We start from the raw sequence: 18,085 nt of genomic DNA, 5'->3' as shown, positions 1-18,085 counted from the left end.
TCCCATTGGCTAAGCCCGCCCCCAATATCAACCAGTAACCCATAGTCTTGTTCGATGACGCACGTAGTGGCCACACCCCTTCACCAATTAGAGAAGTGTGTTACTTGCAATTGGTTGAGGAGACCTAACCGGAAGGGCGGATGCCCGCAGCTGGAGAAAAAGGAAAGACTGGTGGCGGGAAGTTTTCATTGGCGAGCGCCTGAAAAGTGTAAGTAGTGCTCCTGAGGGCCAGCGCTTTGAGGTCGGAGAGCGAGGCAGCTGGGCTGGGGTGGGGTGAACGGGTTCTTTAACCCCTTGGAGAGAGGTTCTGGGGTACATCTGCTTTGAAAGGGCTAATTTTTTCTTTTCCTTCCTGAGGGTGAGGCCGGTCTATCGCGGATCACTTCCGTTCACCAATATATTGGCAGGAGAGAAACGGACGTTAATGCTCGCCCATCTCTGATGGAACTTGGTCCTTTAGGGGCACGTCGGACTGCCTACCCCTCTCTTTTTATCTCCAGCCTTTTCCATGCAGGAAGCTTTGGTTACCAAAGTCTGTATATAGGCATCCACCATCGGAGGACGCATAAGCGTAGTGGAGGGTATTATTAAATTGCTATTGTTTTCTAAACGCAGGTGGCGGGGAGAGGGGGGTTGTGTGTCTGATTTAGCCTGTGGTACCTCAGAGGTGTTTACTCCAGTATCAATGACTGGCTGTGACCCCGTGAAATATTTATTGTGGGTGCTGTCAAAAGTTCAGAAATAGCAGAAGAAAATCAAAGAATCACTGAAGTCGTAATTTAAAAGTAAAAGTTTATTGTGCACCCACCAAAGAGACAACTGGAACCAGGAGCATTAAAGCCAAAACGGGAATGAGGCTCTTGGGTATATTTTTACAAAGCGACTTATGTAGTAAGAAGTCAGTGATTATTTTTTCTTCACAGTGATTAGAATATTAACATTTTCTTAAGTGACAGGGAATTGGTTAGTGGTTACTTCATATCAACCTTGGGAAACAGTTTGTTTTGCTTATGATTTCTGGAGGCATAAATAGGAAATTATGTGGGTCAAGTTAGTCTCACAAAATAAGCTCAGTTGAGCTTTGTTTGACTAAACTGGTTTTGTCTGCTCAGGGAATTTTCAAGACTGGTTTGCTTTTTATTTTAACAATTATCCCCTTTTGGTTATTCTGATCAACTGGTATAGTATTATTTTCAGTTTCCTCTGTTGATGTACCCGGCCTGAAGAGTCACATTTTTGCTGTTGCCATTAGTTGAGTCATCAGGCTCAAGCCCTGTAGTCACCATCTTCATGATTTATGTAATTATTGTTGATTTCATCCAGTTGTCTGATCCTCATGGATACCATTTGGCCTGTGAGTGGCTGCTGACAGGTTTTTAAAACCTTTGAGAGTATGCAGCACATTAGAGAGGTAAATACGATTTAAGGAGAACAATAACCAAGGATTGAAAAATTTCCAGAGGAGATTCCCAGGTGCCAACATTTAACCAACTAAATAAATCAACTGGGTTTCAATTTTTTAAAAGGTGTTTACATAGGCGTAACATGTTGTATTAACAATCACATCTTCGTGATGACTTAGGCCTGGATGAGGGTGAGGATGTTTTATTTTAGGAGACAGAGTAGCAGGTGAATTTCCGTCTAAATTCGGCCTCTATATGGTGTGAGATGTATGGACAGTCAGATAATTTAATGAGAGATATTTCTATGGAAACAAAAGAAAAACAAAGATTAATATTCAAGAAAATTATAAATTCAGTGTCTTGAGTTTGGAGAGAAGCCAGTTGAGAAAAATCTCTAGATGTTGGGCTCAAATTATCTTTAGATGGAGTGAGGGCAAGAGTGACAATCTGACAGATTTTCCTGGTTTGCAGTTTGAATATCTCTGGTGATCTTGCTGAGCACGGGCAGATTGTCCTCACATGAGCTCTTTTGGTGGTTTCTCTGAAGTTTATATCCAGTTGTCCAGCTTTAGCTTGCATGGCTTTGTGAAAAGGGCCATTTTGTTTTCATAGTGATTCCAAGTCAGAAGAGTGGGAGGAAATTGAAAATGTTAGGTTGGAGAGTTCTAGCCAAATGTTGGAGGAAACTAGAATTCAGGATCCAGTCCAGTTTATAAGTAGAAAATAAAACCTTAAGGACAGTTAACAGCAGTAGAATCTGATATCCACAAAGGTGTATTACTGAAACATAGTTTTTCTCTATAATCATCCCATTTCTACCAAGATAACTACAGTTAGATTAACTTATTTGCAGATTGAGTCTAGTTTCAATAAATTTGGCCTGATTATTTACATAAGTGCAGCAAAAATAGTGATCATATAGGCTTTCTTAAATCTGCTTTGCTGGAACTTTTCATAAAGAATCTTAAAAAGAAAAAAAAAAAAAGAATCTTAGATTGAACTTTTCAAGGCTCTTTGGGCTAAGCAGCCATGCTAAGAACTTGTCCTATTGTGTCCAATTACAAGGAGATCAGATTGAGCTTATATAAATACATATATTATCATGAAAGATATATATAGAATAGAAATATATATAGAATATAGAATAGAAAGATAATATAAGAATATTTAATAAGAGTTTCTAAATTCTGGCAGGATCAGGTAGGGAGAATAAGATAAATGTTTCAACTGTTGATTGCAAAAGTAGGTTTACTGAACCTGTGCCACCCAGGCGCCCCGAAAACGAGCCTTTTAAATCTGGAAAACAAAACACTGAACAACCATCAGTGTTTTAAGTGAAGTCATAAAAAATTATAATTACCTTCGTTGAGTCTTCTGTAATTCTTGTTCTGCTTCATCTTGGGTTAATAACTTTATGAATCAGTTTTCCACTAGAGTTTTAGAAATTCTTACTGAGGGGCGCCTGGGTGGCACAGCGGTCAGGCGTCTGCCTTCGGCTCAGGGCATGATCCCGGCGTTATGGGTTTGAGCCCCACATCAGGCTCCTCTGCTATGAGCCTGCTTCTTCCTCTCCCACTCCGCCTGCTTGTGTTCCCTCTCTCGCTGGCTGTCTCTATCTCTGTCATATAAATAAATAAAATCTTTAAAAAAAATAAAAAAATAAATTCTTACTGAGTTCAGTGTTATGATCTTAAAGTTAACAGAAACCTCTACTTGTCAGAGTCTTTTCCATGAATCTCTTTGGAGATGAAGCACTTTTGTAGGAATAGTTTTGTAAAAACTTAAATCCATGAGTCTTAGCAAAACCACACATAAAATTCCTTTCTCAATTCCTTTTCCATAAGCCTTCTACGATTTTTAAAAATTTATTTATTTATTTATTTGAGAGAGAAAGAGAGAGAGAGAGCATGAGCAGGAGGGAGGGGCAGAGGGAGGAGAAGCAGACTCCCCACTAGCCCTATGTGCTACTGGATCCCAGGACTCTGAGATCACGACCTGAGCCAAAGGCAGACGCTCAACTGACTGAGCCACCCAGGCGCCCTCTACAATTTTTTATATCCATACAGTTTTTATTTCATCTTTTTCCTTTTCTCATTCTGGAATTATTTACTTTCAGACAAAATTACTTTCCCTTTTCCCTTACCAAAACAACAACAAAACCCGTATTCTTCATATCTTGTCCAAAAAACATGTTCTATTTTCTTTAACTGCTTTTAGTGTACTGTTGTTTTCATTTGTCCTTATTATTTCTAGTAGCTTTAATTACATATATTAGTTAGAATTCTTATATATTTTAGTTACTAGTAAAAACCAAGAAGTAAGCAATTGTGGACTGGCAAATTTATAAATACATAGTTATAAAAACTTTTTAGAGACATACATTTTTTTATAGTATAGTTTTTAATGTGGCAAAGGACATAGTTCCTTTTGTCTCTCTGTAAAAATTTAAAAAACCAAAAGTTGGTGTGGTTCTGATGAATCTTAGCTACTAAAGCCTGAGTGACTCTTTCAAGGCTGTATGAGCAAGCCAGGGTAGGGTAAAAATGTTGGCAGGTGCCAATAGAATATAGTGATTTTCTGATAAATGAAAGGATAGTTGCCATAGCTTGACTTTATTCAGAAAGTTTTGCTAGAAGATGAAGAACTAGATTTAGGTTACCTTGTAGCAGGTGATGCAAATGGAAGTAGAAATCAAACATAACTAAGAACCTTGCATAGTAGTACCAGGGAGGTGCTTAGTAAAAACCATTCATTCTAATGGTACATTTGAGTTCTCAGGTAGATTTGAGTCAGTGTAGTAGTACTGATAGATAACCATGACAGGAACCAATTCAGAGAGTAAACGTAAATGGATTTAAATGGCATTTCCAAAACACTGATTTGCTGAGCTCAATTTTAGTTGGCACCCAGACGTGATAAAAAGTATATTGAATCATATAGCAATAATTATTTCCTTTTTAACTTTCTTTTAATCCTTATTAGCTTCAGGGAAAAATTATTTGTTGAGGTTGCATGTCTTTAGTATTCTCTATACCTGCTAATGATTAATTTTAACAAAAAGAGCAATCCCCAGGCTCCAAACTCCAACAGGCAAAAATATCATTGGTTTATGTTTATTACAGTTATAGGTGTGGTTATGTTTTACTTCTAGCAAGTGACAGGTTTTTTCTTTTTCCCATTTTTGGTAGTGATGTATAGTTTTATTTCAGTATAAGTTTAAATAAAGTTGGTTTCCTTAAGTAAAATATTAGTAATACTACAGTACTGTACAGAAGAAGAGCCCAAAGTAGGTAAACTTATGTTTAGTATTTAATGATTCAGTATATTATCTTATTTGGAAATGATTTAGTATTCAATGAATATTCATTATTTAGTTTAACTTGGTACAAACTTTTATTTACATTTATTTAAATTATTTGTTTTTAACAATTATGCTTGGACTTGACATTAAACCGCTAACCATAATCCTAAATTATTTTTCTTATTGACAGATTTTGAAGACATGCTTGCTTTTATTAAGCCAACAACTTAAACTAGGTTTTACTTTTCAAAGGTTATGTCAGGTCATGTGAACTTGAAAAACATTTGGGTTAGTTTTTATGTTTCTGAGGGTTTCAAGAATACTTACTTTATAAGTGCTTATTTTTCTTTAAGCCAATTAAATAGAGCTCCTTGCACATTAGTTGTGGCAATACCATCTAGAATTAGAAAAATATCACACATCTATAATGCACATACATAGACTTATATAAACGTACAGATAGATGCAAACAGATCTTACAGCTTTTGTTTAAAAAAATTTAGTCATGAGCTGATATCCATAATAATGCAAAACTCACTTGTATATTAAAAAACAGTTGGATCCAAATTGTGTTTCTGGAAGATGGACTAAGTTGAGGTTACTGCTTGTATAGCAAAGTGTTGTTGTTTTTTTTTTTTCAGTAAAGTTTTTTTTGTTTGCATGATGTAAGGATCTTTCATTTTATTTTTTAGTTTTTGTTTTTTTAAAGATTTTATTTATTTGACAGAGAGAGAGAGAGCACAAACAGGGGGAGCAGCAGAGGGAGAGGGAGAAGCAGGCTCTCTGCTGAGCAGGGACCTGGATACGGGACTCAGTCGCAGGACCCTGGAATCATGACCTGAGCCGAGGGCAGATGCTTAACCAACTGAGCCACCTAGGTGCGCCTGTAAGGATCTTTTAAAGCTATTTTTGCAGTCATTTTGTCTTTTAGAAGCTTCTGCTTATCAGTCAAAGGATGCATTCCATTGTCACTGAGAGGTTTGAAATCCTCTTGTTAAAGGCACAGCTCAGGATCCGCTTCTCTAAGTTAAAGTTGCCTTTCAGTAGCCACTACAGTTCCACAAGTTCACCCATTTTCCAAAAAGGCACAAAATCCTGGTCCATAGACCAGGTGGAACCCGTCTTTGCTTTTAGATTCCCTAAGAGTTAACTATGAGGGACCCTGTTTTCCAAAAGCTGTTCCAAAACACAGGGAACCAACCATGTGTTTCCCTGCCCTCTTCCCTTTGGAACAGAATAGGATGATTTACCAAGAAGCTTCAACAAATAAAATTTGGGCATGCAGGGGCATCTGGGTGGCTCAGTTGCTGAAGCCTCTGCCTATGGCTCAGGTCATGATCCCCGGGTCTTGGGATTGAGTCCCTCATTGGGCTCCTTGCTCAGTGGGGAGCCTGCTTCTCCCTCTGCCTGCTGCTCTCTCTGCTTGTGCTTGCACTCTCTCTCTCTCTGACAAATAAATAAAATCTTTTAAAAAAATGTAGGTATACAAATTAAAATCAGCTCAAAATGGAGAGAACAGAGCTCAGATATAGGAGAGACTTACCTACAGGCTCTAGCGTTATTGAGAAAGCAGTGAACTCAGTGGATTGTATGGGTTCCATCACCGTAGGGGCCTCAGAGTTGAGGGGGACGATGGGAAGGGTTGTCTTCTTTGGATCCCATTTTTACACCATAAATTGTGTAAAGTGTAGAAATAACAGAAATAAAACCAATGAATCATTGAAGTAGTAATCAGTAAAAGTTTATTGTGCACACACCAAAAAGAAAGTTTGCAAACCAGGAGCATTCAAACCAAAACATGGAAGGAAGCTCAGAGGTATATTGTTATAAAGCAGCTTATATAGTGAGAAGTTCCTGCCCTCAAGCCTCCTCTCCTTCCACTTGCTCATGTGTGCTTTTAAATTTTAGTCATTCAGAGGTATTTATAGAGTTTCTTAATTACATACTGTGTGTTTCCCCCACTTCTGACCTTTTCGTGTTCTGTCCTGAAATCTAACCCCTCTATAGAAAACCAGTTCCTCTTTTAAGGTTGAACCTAAATGGTAATTTTTTAAGCAAGTATTCAATAAAGTTGAATGATTAATTTGAGTATTTATGTGGATGGATTTTCCTAATGTGGGGCATTTGAATCTGTTATTTATAAGGTAGGTTTTAGCATCCCAATTTTACAGATAAGGAAAGAGGCTAAGAGGAACATGTTGTTTAACTTTGCTAAGATCATACAGTAATTTAGTGCTAACACTGTTTAGCCTTAAATCTTTGCTTTTTTTTGCTAATCACTTTGTATGTGATATTTAAGTGTTACTGATGTTATACTTATTTATGTGATTTTTGGACACTTCTCTGAAATCTAGAGAATTCTCCATAAAAATCAATGTGGGAATAACCACATAGTCCTTATTTTAAGTCACTACAATAGGGGCGCCTGGGTAGCTTAGTCCATTGAGCATCTGATTCGATCTCAGCTCAAGTCTTGATCTTAGCATGGTTCAAGCCCCGTGTTGGGTTCCACACTGGGTATGGAGCCTACATTAAAAAAAAATAAAAAAATACAAGTCACTACAATATATAATTTATTTTGTAACATTTTTCATGCTTAGCAGTGAAAAATTGTTGGTTAGGCATTATCAGTTTAGTATGGTTTAAAAAATATTGCTATGATTTTTCTTTCAATTTTAGAAAAACGTTTGGATCTCCAATTTTAGAATGGCATCCATTTCAGGTTAGTGGAAATGATTACATTTTGTAGTACATTCTGTTTTGTTTCTAATTGCATGTTCTTTGAAAAAAAATTGTTTTTCTCTGTACTTTCCTCTCAGCTTTGCTGTGAACCTTAAACTGCTCTAACAGGAAAGTCTTAATAAAAGTAAACATAAATTATAAAAATATTTGTTTTAAAAATTCTGATTATTGAAATGATGTTTTGTGAGTTGTTTTTTTATTGTGGTAAGACATACATACCACAATTTACCATTTTAACTAATTTTAAGTATACAATTCAATGGCAACAATTCACATTATTGTGCAGCCATCACCAGTATCCATCTCCAGAACTTTTTTCATCATTCCAAACTGAAATTCTGTGCCCACTATACAGTAACACCCCCTTACTGCCTTTCCATCAATTGCTGATAACACTATTCATAATCTGTTAGTATGAATTTGACTACTCGACTAATTTGACTACCCCATGTAAGTGGACTCATGCAGTATTTGTCCTTTTGTGTCTGGCTTATTTCCCTTAACATAATATCTTTGAGATTCATCCATTGGTAACATTTTTCTTTTTAAGGCTGAATGATATTATAATGTATATGTATATCACCTTTTGTTTATCAGTTTGTCAGTGGACTTCTGGGTTTCATTTTTGGCAATTGTGAGCAATGCTGCTATGAACATTGGGATACAGACATGTTTGATTCTGTTTTCAGTTCTTTTGGGTATATACCTGGAAGTAGAATTGCTGAATCACATGGTATTTCTGTGTTTAATTTTTCAGGAACTGCCATATTATTTTCCATACTCACTGTTCCATTTTACATTCCCACCAGCAATGCAAAAGGGTTCCAAGGCATGATACCTTTTTGATAGAATTATAGGAACCTAAGAAATCACATAGTAGAAAATATAAATCACTCCAGATCCTTCTACTCAAATGAATACTGTAATATATAGATGTATTATTTTTCAACAAATATTTTTAGTTTGCAAAGAGTTTTTATTATTTTTTAATGAAGTACAATTAATATATGTTATATTAGTTTCAGGAGTACAACATATTCCCCAATTCTATCCATTAATCAGGAATGCAAAAACAAACTGCAGCCTGTGACGATGAATCCTGTTCTTAACAGAACTTGTATTAGTCTCACTGCCTCAAAGTCTCCAATTTGAATGATGCAGGAGACCTGCCAAAGAGCTGGTGTACTTGCCCATGGAGTTGCATACTGTTGGGCTGAGGATGTAGAGAAGCTGAAGGAGAACCAACAGGGTCTGGGATCTGCAAGCTCTGCTCTTTCCCCAAGGATATCTAGCAGCAGCCAGAGTTGTGGACCCAGCGCTGCCCTATGCCAGTGAGGTCACCAGGCCCGACCTTACACTAATGTTTTTAAATTTGGAAAATAAGCCCACTGTTTCATTTCTGCCCTCCAAATCTTTGGCTGCCCAACAAAACATAGCTGATCCCCTCCCCAAAGGGGGCACGTATTCTTGTTATTCGTCTTTGGATGATGCTCCTTCCTCCTCTTGCTCAATCACATCCATCTTGGTAATCCTCTAACTTAAATCCTGAGATACGAAGTCAGCTACTATTAACATTTTATTTTAGACATTGGGAGAATAGGAAAAGGGACCTAAAATTATGTACATCCATGCATACATACCTACCACCAACATCAAAAGAATAAGGAAGAAATGCTTAATAGTAATTACAGTCCTGTTTCTCATCTGGTCACGTGGTCATTAGATGTTATTTTATAACTGTCTTCTTCAGTTTCCCATTCCTTATTCCTTTGCGCTCAGCAGGCACCTCATCTCGCCACAAATGTGTGGACTTGCCTTAGCAGTTTGCTTGTATTTGGCTTTTGAGGGGACATGGGAATACCAGAAGGTACCCTAGAGGATCCCCTACATTTCAGACCTACTCCTCCTTACTTCAGTAGTGTCACAGCAGTCCTATTTCTCTTGAGTAGTGAGAAATACTCACCCCAGACAGTACAGTAACCTTCTTCTTTGCCTGTTGATTTACTGGCATAAGAAACTCAAAGTAGTCAAGAGGCAGTCCACTTCCATTTAAATGGAGCCATTGCTTTTTCCCCTGGCAGAAGCTTTGCTTCCTTGCTAAGACCTCTAAACCAGCAAAGTTCAAAGTTTCAGGGATGAGAAGCAAACATTTCACTAGTGGATCACTAGGAGGTAATAGTAAAAGGAGCCACTCCCATTTCTACCCCGATTCCTCAGCCCAAGAATCCTGTCTGTGGTGGGGTGCCTGGATGGCTCAGTCGTTAAGCGTCTGCCTTCGGCTCAGGGTGTGATCCCAGAGTCCTGGGATCGAGCCCCGCATTAGGCTCCTCTGCTGGGAGCCGCTTCTTCCTTTCCCACTCCCCCTGTCCGTGTTCCCTCTCTTGCTGGCTGTCTCTCTCTCTGTCAAATAAATAAATAAAATCTTTAAAAAAAAAAAATCCTGTCTGTGGGACAAACAGCACCATTCACTGTTTTGGTAGGTAAGGGCAGTTATATTGGCTTCCACTTGGTCTTTTCTTCCATAATAGTCCTTACTTATAGGCCAGGGGACCAATATGTGGATTCAGTTAGTTGCTGAGAGCCACTCCTGGCTCTAATGATACAACCTGGAACTGTGGAAATAACCACAGAGTGGGTTAGCAGACCTCCTGAGCCCACTGTGTGATGGACCTGAGCAACACTGCACTGGTTACGGGACTTGTATAAATCCAGTCCCTGTTCTGACTGGTAGATCACCAGTCGTCTGGGAACTATCAGTTCAGGTTAATGTCCAATAATTTCTAAGAAGTTATTTTCCTTTCCCCAGTACACAATTACCCTGATAAATTACTCTGGAGAACACTAGTGTAAAGATTTACTACATAAATTTTTAGTTGTATAATAGAGTCCTTCCTTAAAGCGCTCCAACCTCTACTATATTCAAGGGACTCTGGATCTATAAATTGACTCATTTCTGGGAACTGGTTGAAGCCTGTCACTTGTAGTAATTCAAGTCAGGCTTATGTTTATTAGAATCAGGGCTTTGTATTCGGATTTTTAAATCAAGTAATCTGAGTTCTCTGTGGTTCAGACTATTCTGATTACTACTTCTGCTCTCTTGCCTATTATGGTAACCATATGTACCTTTTCTTTGGTCGTGAACTGAATTGCTACCATTAACTACCATACCTTGGAATCCATCATTCTCATTGATTCAGTTAGTCTAGTTCAAAGGCAGTACTTCCCCCACTGTCATTCCTAGCTTACAGCCACAGAGAACAGCCTCTAAGAGCTCTTTAGGGATGCCAGAGGGACCCCCCCCATGAATATATTTCTCAGTTTTGGTGAAGGGAGTGTCCTCTGGATCTTCCTGGGGGACAGCAGGAGAGTAGATGGTCAGTCTACCTGATAATCTCCTCTAGCATTACCATCTCCCGTAGCCTCTGAATCCCCTCCTTTAGTGTATACATCTCCTAGCTTCATACTTTTCTTCTGCACCTTCCTCAACTTTCAGAGCCTTCATAGAATTGAAGAGAGTTAGGGCCTTGCTCCAGAGTAGGCTTTGGCTTAGGGGAATGTTGTGGCTGGTTTGATCTTCTATCCAGACTACTAAACCTCTCTCCATGTCAGCGTTAAGGCTGTTTTGCTTTCTTACCTTTCACGTGTTCACTGGAGTAGCATTTTTAATTTCCCTCCAGAACCTTGCCCTTGGATTCACAACTCAGCTAACTGGCTCAAGAGACCTAGCTTTCAGCCTGTCTTGGCTTTTGACATGGCTTCCTCACTAAGCTTAATCACTTCTTGTTTTTTATTTAAAATGAGAGACAGGCAACTCTTCCCTTCATTTGAACAGTTAGAGGCCATTGTAGGGTAGCTTAACTGGCCTGATTTCAGTATAGACGTGTCTAAGGGAATAGGGAGGCCCATGGGAAAGACTGGGGAATGGCTGGTTGGTGGTCCTCTTTTATTGTTTGCTGTCCTATATAGGTGTAGTTTGTGGTTCCCCAAAGCAATTACAATAGTAGTATCAAAGAGTACCGATCACAGATTACCATAAAAGTTGTAATAATAATGAAAATGCTTCAGATATTGAAAAAATTGCCAAAATGTGACATAGAGACATGGAGTGAGCAAAGACTGTTAGTAAAATGGCACCCACAGACAAGCATAACACAGGTTGCCATAAACTTTCAATTTCTTAAGAAGTTCAATATCTTTAAAATGCAGTAAAGTGGGGGTGCCTGGGTGGCTCAGTGGTTAAGTGTCTGCCTTCGGCTCAGGGCGTGATCCCAGAGTCCTGGGATCGAACCCCGCATCGGGCTCCCTGCTCCGCTGGAAAGCCTGCTTCTTCCTCTCCCACTCCCCCTGCTGTGTTCTCTCTCTCGCTGGCTGTCTCTCTGTCAAATAAATAAATAAAATCTTAAAAAAAAATGCAGTAAAGCAAAGCACAATAAAATAAGGAATTCTTATATATATTGACAAATGCAACTCTTGGTGTGTTTTATGTTTTTTTATGCATCACACTTTTGTACATCATTCTCTGGGGCTTTCTAGGTCTTGAAGCACTGAGAGGTGGCAGGGCAGATTCTTAGGGGGGCTTAGCAATCCTTTTCGAGGCAAGACCATCACAGGCATTCAGATGGGGGAAGCTGTCTGAGAAAGAGGAGGAAGGGCAAGAGAGACTTGACAGAATTTAGTGGGTTAAGGTCCCCTGCCTCCTTCATTGTATCTGCACAGATGTTTTACCTTCGCAATTGCAGAGTCTCACTTCTTTCTAATCAGTGCCCTAACTTTGACATAAGAGTCTGTGCAAGGCTGGGAATTTGATTTGCATTGTAATTCAGCCACCTGCAGAACGTTGGTGTTCAGTAATCTCGGCCCGGTAGCTACAGGAGATAAGGGGTTCTTTGAGGACAGTCATAGAGACTTTGATGTCCCTTTATGGAGATCCTGCATTTCTCTCAGGTTCTTCAGCATATTTAGGAGCAGCCAATCAACCCCATTATTCTCACAAAAATGTTCTGTGACAGCAAACACTTGGTTACCCAGAGCCTTTCGCTCTCTAGATACTTGATTACTGGTGTCTAGATTATAATTTACATAATTTTGTCTACTGCGTGCCATGGAATACCACTGTCCCTTTTACGACTGCAGGCAAGGGTCATTAATGCCTTTAAATCTTTAAATCAGAGACTATTCTAGGTGGCATAGAAGCAATATAGAGAACCTACTTTTAAGTTTCTTTTCCTCTGGAACAACATTTGGTGTTGGTTGGAGTTCACTCAGAGAAGCTCAATCATTATGAGTGATATAAGGGATTTATTATAGGAATTAGTTCCTACATGATTGTGGGATGTGGTTAAGCAGTCCATTACTGGTCCTGAAGTCAAGTAGGGACAGGAAGATGGAGAGTGAGTGTGGGAGGATAAAGAAGAGCTGAAACCAATGAAGACAAACTGGAACCCATCTGTCTCTCACTTGGCCTCGTGTTGGTGAGTCATTGCCTCCAAGGCTCTGACTTCCAGGATGCTCACGCCCTGCAGAAGAGCTGGTGCACTTGCCATAGAAAATTGTACAAGATTGTGTCCAGTGATGCCGGGAAGCTGAAGAAGCTGCGGGCCAACCTGCTGTGCCAAAGAGATTCAGCAGGAGATGGAGGAATTGGCTTCTGCCCTTTGCCGAGAAGGTGAATGAGCCCCAACAGCACCTGACATTATGCCAACCATCTGAATGTAAAGCTGGCTGCTGTTTCATTTCTACCTTCCAAGTCTGAAGCAGAGTTCACCTGTGGCCAGTCCTAACGCAGAATCATGCAGGGAAGGCAATTCTGGTAGTTGGTATAATACAAAGCCTCCATAACATCCTATTTTAAATCATAACCATGAGATTTCATCTTATGAAAATTTCAGGCCTTCAAGGTGGATTAATGCAGAATGATGTTTTAGAAAGCATCAAGGACATCTTTAAAATATTTTTAGTTTCTATTGTGGTGTCAAAAGTAATCTCACTTTGGCTTTAATACTCAGATTGCTTAGAATCATACATTAAGGCTCCTTTATACATTAGTTATGATGGAATTACAATGTCATTTCCAGTAGCACACTTGATTTCTCTTTTAATTGTTACATCAGATTGTTTATAGTCACCGACTCCTTATCATGCCACCATATGAACCCAAATATGAGTGTTTTTGTGAAATAATATCTAAGTAGTTAGGGGATTACTTTAAAATGCCTTCCTTTTGTTTCAAAGTCTGGTCACTTTACTTAAATGACTTAGGAGATTGTTGGACCACTGTCGACAACACAATAAAAGTAATAATGATCATTTATTAAATGCATAACTGTGTGCTAGGTACTATGTTAAGAACTTTCCATATGTTATCTCATTTAATTCTTTAAAACAATACTGTGAAAGCTAGATACTATCCCCATTTTCCAGATGGGGAAATTGAGGCTCAGTTAAGTACTTAGCCTGAGCTAAGAAGAGGACCTAAGATTTAACTCAGGTCTGTGTGACTCCAACACACATGCCCTTAAGCACCCTCCTCTTCTGTAATTTTGATGGGGAGGAATATCCAAAAATCAGTAGGGAAACCTAAAACTAATTATTTAGTGATTGTATCTTTTTTTCCCTTCCTTATAGATCTAACTGAAGAATTGGATTCTGTAACCAATGAGCTACATGCAGTAGACGTTCAAATTCAGGAACTTCTGGAAAGGCAACAAGAGCTTATTCAGAAAAAGAATACCCTAACAAGCCGAATAAAGCAGCATTTAGAGGCTTCTGATGCCGGGGAAAGCAGTGAATGGGATTCTTCACCCGGTGCTTGGAGTAAAGAAGGTTTACTCATTTTTCTTTGCTAGTTTTGTTTCTCCTTGTTTCTCTACACAGGAGTTTAATCATTGTTCCTGGATCAGTGCTTTCCAGCGGCTTAGAGGGGAAACTGGCCGCTCTTCAAGTGGCATGGGAAACCAGTAGGCAAACCATTCTTACCCATGTTCTTTTTAAATGAAGCTTTGTTATTCAGACTTCATTTTTTTTTCCAAATATGGTTCTAGCAGCATCAATCAATGCTTGGAAAAAGATTTTTTAACTAAATTTTCTAAATTTTAACTAGAAAAAATTAAACCATTAAGAAAAAAAGATAGATTCAAACTTCTTGCCAAAGTCTAGTTCATTTTCCTGCCCTAGTGAACACACCTTTCTTGATTCAAGATCTTGCCAAGCATTGTGTTTATCACTGGCTATCGTACTGTAATGTATACTGTGGCTCTCAAATTACAGTGCTTTTATGGGCATTGCTTTCCAGGGATTCACTTCTAAACAAGATATTTACATAAAAAATTCTACATAATTGTTAACTTGATGATATTTGAGATTTTTATGATACTATGAATTCCCTGATCAACTTTCAGACTTTTCTGAATACCTGTCAAGTACCTTCCTCCTCTGTGTGGGTTACTTCTCAACTGGTAAATGTTTTCATTTTTTCTGATGTACTCTTTCTTATCATATATCATTAAATGTGTTTTTGCTTAGCTTCATTAGCTAAACTAATCTCAAAATTGTTAGTATAAAAGTTAAATTGTTAATAGTATTAAAAGTCTTCTTATCTGTTTTTCTCTAGTATAAAAGCAGCCATTCATGTTGGTATCTCATTTATAATCCTAGATGGTTCTAATATATTTAACTTATTTTTCTCTGTCTAGATTTTCCCTGGTCTGGTAAAGTTAAAGATGTTCTGCAAACTGTCTTTAAACTGCAGAGGTTCAGACTGCTTCAGCTTGAAACTATTAATGTAACAATGTCTGGAAAGGACGTATTTCTTGTTATGCCTACAGGAGGTGGAAAGAGCTTATGCTACCAGTTACCAGCATTATGTTCGGATGGTTTGTATTAATAAAGATCCATTTAAGTTGAAGAAATGCCATTTCTCTTTTAGTTCTTTAAATCATCTTTCTAATCATACCTCTGTAAAAATCAAGTGCATTTTTATTTTATCTTTATGTTAATAGACATTTTAAAGGGTTCATTTAAAGAGGGAATGTTAAAGAGTTGGAGTGGAATTAGTTCTTTTATCTTGTTCTTAAAACATAATTTAAAAACATGTAGGAGAAAAATATTAGAAAAGGAATCCGTGGACCTGGATTCTAGTCCCAGATCTTTATTGAGTGTCGGCTGTGGTGTTAAGCACTGGAGAAAACAGTAATGAGCAAAATGGGCAAAGTTCTAGTTTTCATGGAGTTCATGGTGTAAAGTGGTGCTTTCTCAAACTGTAACGTGTGTAAGAATCGCTGGTGATGTGATTAACATGCAGATTCTGAGTTTGTGTGGGACCCAAAATCTTGCATGTCTAACAGGCTCCCAGGTGATACTGATGCTGCTGTTTGGGGACTAGCAAGGGTATAGAGCAGGGGTCAGCAGACTTTCCCTTAGAGAGGCAGTCAGTAAATGGGATAGGTGTGGTCCATATGGTCTCCGTGGCAGCCACTGAGCTCTGCGATTGTAGCACAAAAGCTGCCATAGACAACATGTAAACTAATGGATGTCCTTGTGTTCCATTAAAACTTGAGTGACTCAGATAAGCAGCTAGTCTTAGTTTATTGACCCTAGTTTAGAAAATATAGGTAATTGTAAGCAATTGCAATAAAGGTTTTGTGATGAAAATTTTAATAGGAAATTAAGTTAGTGCAAAGATCTGGCCTAGGGGCTGTTAGAAAGCTGTCCTGCTGACCTGGCATTTGAGCTAAAAGCTGAAGGATAAGTCGGCAAAGATAAGACAGAGGAGTAATGAAGAGTGTTCGTGCAGGGGAGCAGTATTTCTGAGCCCCAAATAAGAGGGAATATTCAATAACCTGGAAGAATTTCAGTGTGGCAGGCAGTGAGAGGCGAGACTCGTGGAAAGAATTTTGAAAGATACTGTAAAAACTTCCTTAGATTAGTGCAAAACCATTGAAGGGTTTTATATAGGTAAGAGACTAGTTAGAATTGTGCTTTAGAAGATAGAGGAATTCTAGAAATAATTATTGGGAGGTAGATTCAGTAGGACTTATTTTCGTTGGATGCAGGGTGGCGGGAGTGGTAGAAGAAGGGATAGTCTAGAATGATGTCTAAATTCTAGGCTGGGATAAATGGTGAAGTTTTTCACTGAAATAAGGTACATTTGGACAAAGAACTTCTGTGGGAATGGAGAGAGAGGGAAGATGAGTTGAGGAAGTAGAACTTGTGAATGGGACATTCCTTGGAAAGAATTGTTATGCAGGGAAAAAGAGAGGGGGCCCTAAATTAGATGTCCAGGGTGTTTTAAAGATGAGAGAAACTTGCCCGTGTTTAAACGTAATGAGAAGGTACCACTGATGAAGGAGAATGTGAAAATACAGTGGAGAGACTATTTGGGATGGCAAATCCCTGATAAAGTCTGAATCTGAGTATATTTTTTAATTGGTCTGCTCTCTGTCTCAGGTTATTTTAAGGAACAAGCTACAGAGACGTAAGTTAGTGAGTCTAATAACGTAGAATAACTCTTAACAGCTGTGTACAGTTTCACTAACCAGAGAAAGGGGATATACTATCAGCATTTCATTCAGTCAGTAAACTGTTCACTGATTTCTCGGCATGTATTAATCTGGTACAGTAAGTAGAAGAATACTCATGTCACTTATCATTTGTAATTATACAGGTTGCTGTGTTTTCTTTGGAAAGCTTTGGAATAACTTTTTCCTCATATAACTGGACAGTATTTGACTAGATTTATAATACTTTGCTAATATGACCAATGCTGATTGATAAAATAAGTAAAAATTCAGAATGATACCCATTTTTGTTTTTATAGTGTTGAATAAGGGAAGAGATTTCTGTCTAATCTTATATTTGCTTATTTGGCTAATGGTCATTTATTTACATCTATCTCTTCTATTAATGAGGGTGAAAAATAGGTAGTATATTGATGTTGTGATGCCCTCAGGTGAGTGGTCGAAACTTATTCTGGGGGTGGTGTAAAATTTAAAGTAGATACTTTCTCTTTTAGGTTTTACCCTTGTGATTTGCCCATTGATCTCTCTTATGGAGGACCAGTTGATGGTTTTAAAACAATTAGGAATTTCAGCTACCACGTTAAATGCTTCTAGTTCTAAGGTATGCTTCTGCGGCTCTCTGTCTTTTTTTTTTTTTTTTTTTTAATTTATACTCTTCACTGAAGTAGGAGCCTTGGCTACAACTGAGTTGGTTATAAAATTATAAAGTGATAACTATGTCTGGAGTTGCAAACTACTATTGATGGGCCAGTGTTAGCCCACTGCCTATTTTTATATGGTCTGTGAGCTAAGAATGGTTTAATATATATGTATATATATATACACACAGATATATAAATTATATTTATATATAACATATAATTTATATATATAATGTATATAATTTTTTTATTTTTAGATTTTTATTTAAATTCTAGTTAGTTAACATCCAGTGCAATATTGGCTTCAGGAGTAGAATTCAGTGGTTCATCACTTATATATAACACCCAGTCCTCATCATAACATGCTCTCCTTAAGCCATCACCCATGTAGCCCATCCCCCACCCACCTCCCTCCATCAACCCTCAGTTGGTCAACCCTCAATTAGTTCTCTATGGTTAAGAGTCTCTTATGGTTTGTTTCCC

At 38.2% G+C, this 18,085-nt stretch overlaps 1 protein-coding gene across 5 annotated transcripts in view; it reads left to right on the top strand.

Moving 5' to 3' along the window:
* Positions 1-39: 39 nt before the first annotated feature.
* RECQL (RecQ like helicase) overlaps positions 40-18,085 on the top strand; it is a 47,781-nt gene continuing 29,735 nt past the window's right edge. The window contains exons 1-6 of one of the 5 annotated variants that reach the window (XM_034644673.1): positions 142-208; positions 7,384-7,426; positions 8,204-13,111; positions 14,071-14,268; positions 15,138-15,317; positions 17,456-17,562. In XM_034644673.1, the coding sequence (XP_034500564.1) occupies positions 13,078-13,111; positions 14,071-14,268; positions 15,138-15,317; positions 17,456-17,562 (519 nt within the window). In that variant the 5' untranslated portion in view covers positions 142-208; positions 7,384-7,426; positions 8,204-13,077. Of the gene's footprint in view, positions 209-7,383; positions 7,427-8,203; positions 13,112-14,070; positions 14,269-15,137; positions 15,318-17,455; positions 17,563-18,085 lie in introns of those variants that run through there. The other 4 variants (XM_034644674.1, XM_011236962.3, XM_034644675.1 and 1 more) reach the window with 4 other exon arrangements.

This window comes from Ailuropoda melanoleuca, chromosome 16 (assembly GCF_002007445.2).
Source record: "Ailuropoda melanoleuca isolate Jingjing chromosome 16, ASM200744v2, whole genome shotgun sequence".
Lineage (NCBI taxonomy): Eukaryota > Metazoa > Chordata > Mammalia > Carnivora > Ursidae > Ailuropoda > Ailuropoda melanoleuca.
The sequence above is the reverse complement of the archived record's forward strand: the minus strand, read 5'-3'. Positions and strand labels throughout refer to the sequence as shown.